Genomic DNA, 12500 nt, shown 5'->3' with positions numbered 1-12500 from the left:
GTTCTATGACTATGCCTATGAGTCTGGCATTTGGCATTTGGAAGTAATGGCCGTAAGTGCTACGTCAGAGGCAGCATCAGAGTCGGGGGCATTTTAACAGTGTGGAGAGGAGGAGGAGAGGAGGGAGGGAGTGATTCACAGGTAGGGGCCTTTTAATAAGTGTGTGGGTTTTTGAGCATTCTATAAAAAGAATGCGTTCTATAACAATGCAAGATTCTACAATTCCATATTTTATTGAATGACGCCCAGAATTCTATAGAACTTTCACTGCCCGAACATTCCCGTCACACTGGTGTGACGGTACACTCTTAAAGGTTAACAATGTGATCAGGAAGGTGAGGCATGACTAGAGAGTGTCAGCTTGTAGGAACAAAACGTATGTTTGTGCAGGAGGCAAAAAAAGACGGATGTACGATTTGCAGAGGTAGAGACGTTTATACCTCGTGTTGGACGTTTAGTAGAGAAAAGGAGATGAAGAGTACGGTAGGATAAGTAAAGTCTGGATGAGTAACGCCAGAGGCAGAGGCAGAGGCAGGGCATTTACATGGTGTTCTGGAATGAAAGGCATGGCAGTTAGATCTGTACCAGAGGCAATGATGATTTATTTGGGAGGAGAGGAGAGGAGAGGAGAGGAGAGGAGAGGGGAGGTGAGGAGAGGAGATGAGAGAAGAGGAGAGGAGAGGAGAGGAGAGGAGAGGAGGAAAAGAGGTCAGACCTGACTCAGAGGGCTGGGCATGTAAATAGTGTATATGGGAAATGAGGAGGAGAAGAGGGTAAGAGGCATGGGATTGTAAATATTGTATTGGGGAGATGAGGAGGAAAGAATGGAGAGTAGAGGGGAAAAAAGGAGGAGAGAAGGGATGTTAAACATGCATCAGAATCCATCAAGCAGGAGGGATGTAAGACCTGTATCAGAGGCAGAGGTGTTTAAAAAGCATATTCCTGAGAAGATGAAGACAGAGAGAGAGAAGAGGAAGAGAGGGGGATAAGATGAGGTAAAGGTGTTTGTGAAGAAAAGAAGAAGAAGAGAGGGGCGGAGGATAGAGGAAGAGGGAGGGCAGAGAGTAAGTGGAAGGGGTGTTGTGCTTGTGAAGGAGAGGAGGAGAGGGGGAGGAGGAGAGAGGAGGACAAGTGGAGGGAGGGATGTTGTGCTTGTGAAGGAAAGGAGGAGAGGAGAGGGGAAGATTGGAGGACAGGATAAGTGGAGGGAGGGGTGTGCTTGTGAAGGAAAGGAGGAGAAGGGGAGGAGGAGAGGGGAGGAAGAGAGGATAAGTGGAGGGAGGGGTGTTGTGTTTGTGAAGAGAAGGGAGGAGTGCAGCGAGGTCAGACCTGACTCAGGTGGCCTACATTCCCACTTCTAAATTTGGCACCAAGTGTCAGCACACACACATACACATGCACACACACGCACACACACACACACGCACGCTCACACACACACACGCTCACACACACACACACACACACACACACACACACACACACACACACACACACACACACACACACACACACACACACACACACACACACACACACACACACACACACACACACACACACACACACACACACACAGGACTACATCTTGGAGTGGAGGCGGCAGGAATAATGGGCCCATAGCTACCAGAGACAGTCATTGCACCTGTCATGGGAATCTGGGGAGCATTTTCAACCAGGCCAGTGCACAGTGAACAGTACACTGTGCAATTTTGTCACACTAATTCCAGACTTGAAGAGTCGAACCAGCCTAAATTACTTGCTTCACTTAACCTTTAGAGGTCGGAGGCCTCCTGAGCGCCTGCTGGTGCTAAGCCCCTATATTTGTATATTTTTCCGCAAACTTGGATAGAAACTTTATTTAGATTTTGAGTTTACACTTACAAAACACCATACTGTGGGTACAGTAGTCTCAGTAGGGTTAAACAGGCCAGCAGAAATAAGCCATTTGGTGTAAAGCTCTGTGAGGTGGTTATTCTGTTGGAAAATGCCCAACAGGACCCTGGGACAAAGCCAATATACTGTATGAAATATAACTGAGTTAACTCCTATGAGAGAGGACCTGAAAATGTCAGCTACAGCATCCACTGGTGCAAATTACACCTTCATAGGAGGAGAAAGTGTAGCGTATAGCTTTATTTATCTGCCTTGATCAGTACCAAGGGAAACACAGTGGACACTTCAAATGCCAGCCAAAGACCTGGAAGATTATGTCAGTATACATGAAAAGCAACAACAACAACAAAAAAAAAATCTATTTTCATGCACATGAAGTGTGGTGAAGTGTTGGTAGTAAAACAACTCATTTGATTGCCTCTTCCATCCTCTTCGCCCATCCTCTTCTCCGAAAGCTGTTGGCCGGTGTGCCAGTTTTCTTTCTGGGTGGGTACAGCAGGAAGCGCTCATTTGTAATGTGTCCCCAGGGAAACAACAGGAAGTGCTCATTTATAATGCGTCCCCGGGGAAAGCAAAGGCACCTTTGCCAGGGATCTAATTTCACGCTATTGATCAGAGTGAGATTGCCGCCATGAACTCTCCTTTCTGGAGGAGGGAAGTGGAGCACAACACTGAGAGCAGTCAGAGTTGGAGAATTGGCTGTGCACATTTTTTTTCTTTTTGTGTGTTTGCTTCGCTGTTTCTTTGTGACTGGACGTTACCCAGTTGTCTGATCAGCTGATTGTTGCCACAAGTCTTTGATGAGTGATGCAACATCGATTTTATCGCTACATTTTTTTACATCTTAGATTCTCCTACTTACACCCTCTTACTGTATGGTTCTTTATCTGCTGTCTGTCCTGTTGTATCCAATAGATCCTCATTGCTTCCTCTGTGTTGGGCGTGTCCTAATCATTACTTACTGTATCTTGGGTGTGTCCATGCCTAGCTCTGCTAATGTAATCTGATAGGGAAGAGAGAGAGAGAGAGAGAGAGAGAGAGAGAGAGAGAGAGAGAGAGAGAGAGAGAGAGAGAGAGAGAGAGAGAGAGAGAGAGAGAGAGAGAGAGAGAGGGCAGGGAGAGAGAGTGGGGGAGGGGGTATGTAGTATACTGTGTAGAGAAAGGAGAGAGAGATTTCTGCTTTTGCTCTTCATTCGTCATCTTGGCTCCATCCTATTCTCGTCTGGTCTGCCTGGTATAGTGGACACTCCCTCAGGGCACAATGACCAGTGTCATGCTGCACTGCCCTGTTACACTCAACTCTGTTACAGTTCACGCCATTATGTTCAGTTCCGAGGTGCATTTCTCAAAACCATACTTGCGAACTATGTTAGCTACTTTATTGTTTGCAATGTGATTTCCCATTGGCAACTACCCACGTAGCTAACTGGCTAGCAAATACACTTTCAAGGAACGCAATCCAGGTTGGTTCTAACAAGCTCATCCTTCACCCTGTTCCCCCGGAACAGTCAGAGGAGTGTTGTGTTTGTGAAGAAAAGGGAGGAGAGTGGGAGGAAAAGAGAAGAGAGGATACCTGGAAGGTGGATGTTGTGTTTGTGATGAAGAGGAGGAGAGGGGGAGGAGGACAGATGAGCAGAGGATAAGTGGAGGCAGGGGTGTTTTGTTTGTAAAGAGAAGGGAGGAGTACAGCAAGGTCAGACTTTACTCAGGTGGCCTACATTCCCAAAATTGGCTTCAGGAGTCAAGACACACACATGCACACACTCACACATGCATGCACACACACAGGGCTACACCCTGGAAGGAGGAGTCACCAGGCCCTCCAGTATGAGGGGGCCCACCACAAGACTCAGATTTCTTTTTAACATAACACTATCATATAAAGGGGATCCATTGGACCTGGTTGTACAGTCCAGAATTTGGCGCCACACCCTTGTGACTCTCTAAACTAGCACAGGCATCTCTGGTGGGCCTGTTTCTCCACTGCTCCACCATCCCAGGGTCCTTGCAGGCAGGGGCGTAGCACCAAATTTGGGGCCCTAGGAACAACTTCTTTCATGGGCCCCCCTACTCACAACCCCCCAAACAACCCCCCCCCCCATCACTTTCGCGAACGCGCGACTGATATTGTCATCCTCCTTGCCTTCCTCAGAAAACCCCTCTAGGCCTATGCTTTCCTCCCCTTCACTTGAATCATCCTCATTTTCAATCATATGATAGCCTATCACAGAACAGACATAATGTCCTTATTTTTCACATCACCAGTTGTGAAAAGTCTGCTATCATATTCATAGAGATGACTTTTAATCACTTCATCACTATGGTGTGAGGGGGAGGAGAGAGACTGGTAAATCTCTCTTCACAATGCATTTAGCCTAATATTTCGTGCAATAAGGAGACATGAGACATTGATATAGAACTGAACTTTCTTCAATATGCATCCCTGAACAGAAACACACGCGCTCGCGCACACATTCATTCACTTGCACTGGCCCGCTGCACGCACACGCACGTCATTTGTCCGTTAGTTGTTTTTTTGGGAGAGCAAGGAATAGAGAATCAGCTGTGATTTACTGGCAGAAGCTTACTATGGAATGTCGCTTAAAATAGGCTGGAACAAAAGTATCGCTGTTTGGATTTGATGCCGTTATTCTCAACCTTCTAAAGTCAGGGCACCCCGAACCTAGTCACATAGAAATCATTATTTATTAGGCTACTGCATAGGCTATAGTTTCAGATTTAAATTGGCCAGTAACTATTTCACAGTAGCCTACCTTAAATAGGGTAATTGTCATGAGCACTCAATGCAGATAGGCTACCTGCTCAGCACGGAGGTAGGTAGGCTACTCTGCCTATCTTTTGTCTTGCGCTTTGCGCTTTGCGCAGATTAGAATGGCGTCAGCAGCATTCAAAACGCAGACTGGTGCCCCGTCAAAATCTCGTCATTAATTTACCACACTTCAGCTACAACGGACGTTGTCAGATGGACAGGGAAAGTAACCAGAGATTTCCTATTGAGAGTGTTGAGACCGCAAAATGAAAGCAGAATGACGGTTGGACTGACAGCTCGCACCGCCACCTTGACATTGGCAACTGATGAACGTGACGTTGATTAATATCGTTACGAGGACATAATCAATCTGCAAATGTGATGCACCCGATTGAGAAACTGCTTTTCCTCAACATTAGGATATTAGGCTAGCTAAAATAGGCTCACCTTCTCTCAAGTTCGCACAATTTGCATCTGCTGTGACAGGGGGCATCTTCACGTTTGTGACATTTTCTTGATTCATTTTACAAATTAGCTTTGCTATTTGGATATTTGAACCAACATCGACCCTATGTTGGTCTTGTGACTTGTTATGAATATATCAAAGACAAATATGGGTTCAATAGACTATCACAATTATAGCCAAAAAATGATATATATACTTTTTTAATCTGATTCCGGCTATCACAGTAGGCCGCACAGAATGGGAATGAGATAACCAGTATACTGTAGGCGGTAATTTTGACATTTGGGCTCACCTTTCTTGCAAGAAATCAGCAGCAGTTGCTTCGTCTGGTTTCCCCTATCTCTCTTGCCTTTCTATTCTTTTTGTGAAAGCCTGGTGTTTTAGACATCTTTCATTGCTAACCGGCTGCTGCGTTTAATGACGTGAGTGAGTGTTGATTACGCATATTGTGCAATCAAAAGTCCGCGAGAGGGCGGACTAAACCAATGCGTACTGATTATGGGGGTGTTTGATATATATTGTAGCCTATTTGCAGGCTAGGATATCCAATTTAACAGATGTATTTCCAGAGAACATTGGAATTACAAAAAATACCAACATGTATTGATATTATTTTTTAAATAATGTTTAAAAAAGCAAAACAAGAAGAACATTTTCCATAGGGGCCCCCCGGTGGGCCCCCCAGGTGGGCTGGGCCCTAAGAATGAGTCAGGGTTTTCCCCCCCTGTTCCACGCCGCTGCTTGCAGGGTCTGTGTCTCACATCACACCAGCTGCACTCGTGAGGGTGCATCCAACAGCGCTGAGTGCTGAGCTCAGATCCAGTTCCCTCTAATGGAACCTCTTGATTGAAACTCTAATCTGTGTTTGTTTGCACGGTTTTGCAGCCAGTGTCCTTTTTGTGCTACTGTTTTGTTGTAATGGCAGTTTACTGTAGTGTCCCAACAGATTGCTATAGGAGTAATTACTGTAGCTGTCAAGGGGTGTTAATAACCATTTAGTCTCATATTCAATGCATCGTTTATTTCCCCCCTCCCCAGAAGCTAATATCATGGAGTCCTCAGCTGAACCACAGTCATTGTGGGGTTCTCAGATGAACTGATGGCAGTCATTACGGAGTACTCAACTGAGCTGAACCAGTGAAACTCATTACGGGGGGCACACAGCTGCCACCAGAGCAGGCCACTGATAGTCATCAATAAGAAATGTCACTGACGTACCTACAGTATATGACGTGTGTTTACAAGCGATACAATGGAAATTAAATGTATTGGAGATATAGAGGCAGTAAACAAGGATCTGTTAATAGCCACACAGTGTTCATGGCAAAGAAATTAGATGGGGCAAGAGAGAGGAAGAAAGAGGAGAGGAAGAGACGCAGAAAGGAAGATGAGAGAGACAGAAATTATGTGTTTATAGCCATAGTATTATGGATGCTGAAGAGAAGAGAAATGAGAAGAGAAGAGAGATAGGGAAACGGAAACAATGTGTTAGCCAATAGCCATGGTGGTGATGCTGAGAGAGGAGAGGAGAGAGAAGAAAGGAAGAAACGAAATGGAGAGAGAGAGAATAGGATTGGAGAGGCAAATTATGGTTTTACTGCCAAAGTGGTGATGGGATGGCGTCACCATGTCTGAGTCACTCCTCTCCCTCATGCTCTTTCTCTCTAACTAGATCAATAACTCTCATCAGTGCCAGTCCAGTCATCCATTTTAGTCTTACACACACCTCCACATTTTAGGGAGTATAAAATGCTTTAAAAGCCAAAAGTCCTATTTGGCGTCAATGTTGTTTGCCATATTTGGAGAGAGGAGGAAGGAGAATAATGGCTCAGTTGAAGAATTGTTCTTACCAGCCATTAATCAACCTAAAGGGCACGTCTCTCTCTCTCTCTCTCTCTCTCTCTCTCTCTCTCTCTCTCTCTCTCTCTCTCTCTCTCTCTCTCTCTCTCTCTCTCTCTCTCTCTCGGATTTTCCTCAGCTCATTGATCTACCCATCCCCTCCCTGTTAATCTCTCTCTCTCTCTCTCTCTCTCTCTCTCTCTCTCTCTCTCTCTCTCTCTCTCTCTCTCTCTCTCTCTCTCTCTCTCTCTCTCTCCTCCACTCATTGCCCTTTAGTGCCACCTGTGCCTCGAGCCATTGACCTATTCCGCCCCATGTACCTACTCCAATCAAACACAAATCTGACACGCACAATCTGACACGTGGCTACAAAGTGACTTTGGGGCTTTGACCACTGCAATCATTAGATCAAATCTCCATAATAAAGGCTAAGTCTCGTGTTAGTCAGTGCACTGATCTAAAGAGCATCGTTTGGTCTTGCCCCCTCTCCACACAAGGCCATTTCCGACAGGTTCTGTATCTTTTGTTCTCAACCAATTCGAGTTCGAGCGACCAGTTGCTACAACAGCAGGGCCACTCACCCCTCTCTCTGTATTAATGAAGCTCTTTTTTTAATGAAGAGCCTCGTCCATATTCTCCATCTAGTTAGCCATCTCCCCTACCTCTACACGCATGCACACATGATTTATCTTGGCGCTTTGTGTTGTACTGCGCTTGCTGTGGCTTGGTATGCTATTTGGTATAATTATGTTATTTGGCTCAGCTTGCTTGTAATAGTATTTATTATATAGAAATGAGATACCTGTGGGTTCTTACTAACACAGTACAGTGTTGCTGCCTGTCTTATTTAAAACGTATGTAGACGATATGTTTGTATATGTTGGGCCTACGCCATATACTTAAGGGACCCTGTATTACTTATGACAATTGTTCTCTACACATTAAACTCAGTAAGACATGTTATAAATTAGCTGTTACCAGAATGTTACCAGAAAGTCGTAATGTATTAATGAAAGCCCTGTGTGCTGTCGTGTACTGGTGGATTGGCGTGCAGTAAGGGGTAGGGGTGTAAATCACAGCCTTCATGACGATACGATACGGTATCGATTTCTTAAATCAGGGATTCGATTTTTTTTCGATACTGAAGAATTGAACTGAAAAATTCCCCAAGATACGATGCGATTTGGTTCGATTCGATTTTTTCCAATTACTTTTCCACTACTATTGTGTTATGGAGCTAGGGCATTGCACAGGGGCCAGCGATTCGATTCTTTTCGATTCTTAAGAATGCCCCATGATACGATGCGATTCGATTAATTCGCCGGCCGATACTAGCCTGGGAACTCCCATACTGCCTTTAGTTCTACACAATCGTTTCGATCTGAAAGACTCACTTGTGATTAGGTCTGGTGTTAACCAGGCAAGGCCGATACTTCCGATACATCGATACATTTCGATTTTATTTACATCCCTAGTAAGGGGCTACCCTATATGAGTGATGTGTGGGTGTGTGTCTGCCATTGGCCCACCTCCCAACTGTCAATTAATTAGGTGACATAGCCACGCTCTACCTCCCCCCACCCCCCTCTGTCATAAATTGTCAACGTGACCCCCATCGTAAATCCAGTCAATGACGTCATCAGGACCAGACACGCACACTCAGCTGGGCATGCGGCCATATGCACCTGATGCAGTGTGTGTGTGTGTGTGTGTGTGTGTGTGTGTGTGTGTGTGTGTGTGTGTGTGTGTGTGTGTGTGTGTGTGTGTGTGTGTGTGTGTGTGTGTGTGTGTGGGTGTGTGTGTGTGTGTGTGTGTGTGTGTGTGTGTGTGTGTGTGTGTGTGTGTGTGTCAGTGTAGCTGCTGCTGTGCGTCTCTAATTGTTCTAAGTGATTCTGGGAGGGAGGCGGGTGACTCAGCACTTCCCCTTTTCCCCTGGGTGGAGTGTGTGTGTGTGTGTGTGTGTGTGTGTGTGTGTGTGTGTGTGTGTGTGTGTGTGTGTGTGTGTGTGTGTGTGTGTGTGTGTGTGTGTGTGTGTGTGTGTGTGTGGATGCACGTACCTTGTGTGTGTGAGTCAGTGGCCGGCATCTGCATGGGAGTCTGGCGTCCATCATGGCAAATGTTAACACACACACTTCCTCTAATCCACCTCTTCTTCTTCCTCCTCCATCCCTTTTTTCTTATTTTATCTTCTTCCTCTCCTCTTCCTCATCTCTCTCTTTCTCTTCACTCTCCTCCTCCTCCTCCTCCTCCTCGGTTCTTCCTGTCTCTTCATTTCTCAGCAATTCTCAATCCCAAAATGCCCAACGAGAACAAGAGCTTCAACTTCGACTATTCATACTGGTCCCACACAACGGTGAGTTGCACACGCATACGCACACGCACAGGCACACACGCATGCACACACGCATGCACACACACGCACGCACGCACGCATGCATGCACACACACACACACACACACACACACACTCAAAGAACCAGGAGATCACATGCAACATACATATACGTTTGATCTGTCATTGTCACACACACACACACACACACACACACACACACACACACACACACACACACACACACACACACACACACACACACACACACACACACACACACACACACACACACACACACACACACACACACACACGTACACGCACACGGAAAGGAGATCACATGCAACATATGACCTGTTTGTCATGAGTCACTCATCTCATTATGAACTCGGGTGGACTAATGATTTATTCATGCCAAGCTCCAGAATAGTACATGCCTTATTCATCAGTACAGTAGGTCTGTTTTAGTTATACATATTTTAATTACTTAGTCTATTACGTACATATTGCAGACAAAGAAAATCTAATCTTCATGTATTTCTTCAAAATGTCAATAATCAAAATGTCACACATTAAAAACTATCATGTTACCAACAATTGTGATCAGTGTTAGATTGTTGTAGATTTATGAATTTGACACCACAGCAGTTAGCCTTAGCAGCATCATTATATCTATTTCTCTATTTCTATTTCAAATTCTAATTCTCTATTTCTCATTATTTGTATTGACACATATTTTTTATTTTCTTAGAAACATCATGATTATTCTCATAGACATATCACAACTATTCCAAAAAATACATAATTGATCTTTGGTCTATTGCCATAGACATGTGATTAGTGTCATTAGAGTTATCAGTTTGACACAGCATTGATAACAAGCCAAATGGTGCCAAATGGAATTCATCTCTGATTAGCATGAAACGTGGGCATATGCACATCCATCAAGAAAGAGAATCAGCCTTTGGGGTTGGTCACATACTCAGTAAATAAAATGAGTTTCATTAGGGTCGGCTATTCTTGCCCAGATGAAAGTGAATAAATAGGTAATCAAGTGTCGTTAAGCATGGCCATTCTTCACAGTGATTAAAATCAGCCACTCACAGCTCATTACCATATAACATTAAGGCATCTCATTAGCATATCGTTATGCACTCAGAGGCTGACTGTTAGACAGACCCCAGTTAAACAATCAGCGTCGCTTAGCAACCCGTCTGCAGACCAAAAGCCACCGAATCAACCAGAGTGATGGATGTCCTTGTTTCTTTGCCCACATACTGTACGTATGGGCTTGTATGTCCGTGCCCATGAGGACCTAGGTTCGATTCCGGCCCGGTCTGGGTGATTTCCCTGGCCTGTCGCATCTGACTCTACCCTCTCTTCCTGTCATACTTTCAACCATCTTATCATTTCCTTTTGAAGAAAGTCACTATTTATCTGTGGTGGGTCAACAAGTTGGGGGGAAACAGAACAAATGCAATGGCAGCGAACCAAGTTGGATGAATAGCACTACAAAGAGTAGTTGAAATACAGTTAACTTCATGCTAATGAGCTACGACGCAGGTCGACAGAAAACCAATTGGAATGTAATAAATTAGGCCTGTACTATAACGTATGTCTTTGAATGTCAAAGGTTGACAAGCCAGCCACACTCTATGATTAACAAAATCAAATACTCCAATGTCATGCCATGAAGGCGATGTTTCCCGAGGAATGTTTGTTTAGTCAAGGTGGTGGGGGCTTGGCCTGTGTCAGTATCACTATCATCATTGAAAAGGCTATGCTGTGCAGTTTCAAATGAAATATGATCGGAAAAACCCTAAAAGTATTCAGTAGCCTACATTTTTGGCAAAGTGACTTTAAAAATGACATGCCCAGCATCATGTCTGTAATAATGGTATGCTGTAGATATGAGTCAGTTGTGTGTTGTCTTGCAGCTTGAAGACTTGACCTATGCATCCCAGAAGCTGGTGTATAAGAGCAACAGTTTATGGGTGTCAATTTGAGTGTTTGTGTGTGTGAATGTATGTGTGTGTGTGTGTGTATGCGTTTCTGCGTGTGTGTGTGTGTGTGTGTGTGTTCTCCCCACAGCCTGAAGACTTGAACTATGCGTCGCAGAAGCAGGTGTACCTGGACATTGGTGAGGAGATGCTGCTTCACGCCTTCGAGGGCTACAACGTCTGCATCTTCGCTTATGGCCAGACGGGCGCTGGCAAGTCCTACACCATGATGGGCAGAAATGAGAAGGACCAGGAGGGCATCATACCACTGGTACACACACAAAAACACACACACACACACACACACACACACACACACACACACACACACACACACACACACACACACACACACACACACACACACACACACACACACACACACACACACACACACACACACACACACACACAGATATACTGAGAGGGCGAACAGGAGAGGAACCAGGAGGGGATCATATACCAATGGTGCACACACACACACACACACACACACACACACACACACACACACACACACACACACACGGACGGCCGGACGGACGGCCGGCCGGCCGGCCGGAGGGACGCACACACACACACACACACACACACACACACACACACACACACACACACACACACACACACACACACACACACACACACACACACACACACACACACACACACACACACACACACACACACTCACACACAGACGGAGGGACGCACACACACGCATGCACACACTGGTGGGCAAACAGGAGAGGGACCCGGAGGGATCATATACCAATGGTACACACACACACACACACACACACACACACACACACACACACACACACACACACACACACACACACACACACACACACACACACACACACACACACTACCACTCCACTCTCCATCCCAGCGTGGTGATGCTGATGAGTGTGTTCCCTTCCCAGACATCATGGCGTCCAGAGCCCCCGGCTCTCTGTGTGTACACAAGCAATCAGCCATCTGCTGGCCCTCGTCTGCTTATCAGAGAGAGAGAGAGAGAGAGAGAGAGAGAGAGAGAGAGAGAGAGAGAGAGAGATCAGTGTGATCGGAAAGGAGCGTAAGTGAGAGGAGAATGTCAGCAGTATCTAATCAGAAAAGAGATTAATGACAAACACATACAGCTTTGTTTGAAATGTTATTAAATGTTCACATGTTTGCCAAACCATT

General features: G+C 45.4%; 1 protein-coding gene across 1 annotated transcript in view; it reads left to right on the top strand.

Moving 5' to 3' along the window:
• kif1aa (kinesin family member 1Aa) overlaps nt 1–12500 on the top strand; it is a 124139-nt gene that overhangs the window by 20836 nt on the left and 90803 nt on the right. Inside the window, exons 2-3 of the mRNA XM_063202003.1 lie at nt 9251–9324; nt 11398–11577. Coding sequence (XP_063058073.1) covers nt 9251–9324; nt 11398–11577 — 254 coding nt within the window. The remainder of the gene's footprint in view (nt 1–9250; nt 9325–11397; nt 11578–12500) is intronic.

The sequence above is a fragment of the Engraulis encrasicolus genome, chromosome 6 (genome assembly GCF_034702125.1).
Source record: "Engraulis encrasicolus isolate BLACKSEA-1 chromosome 6, IST_EnEncr_1.0, whole genome shotgun sequence".
Lineage (NCBI taxonomy): Eukaryota > Metazoa > Chordata > Actinopteri > Clupeiformes > Engraulidae > Engraulis > Engraulis encrasicolus.
The sequence above is the reverse complement of the archived record's forward strand: the minus strand, read 5'-3'. Positions and strand labels throughout refer to the sequence as shown.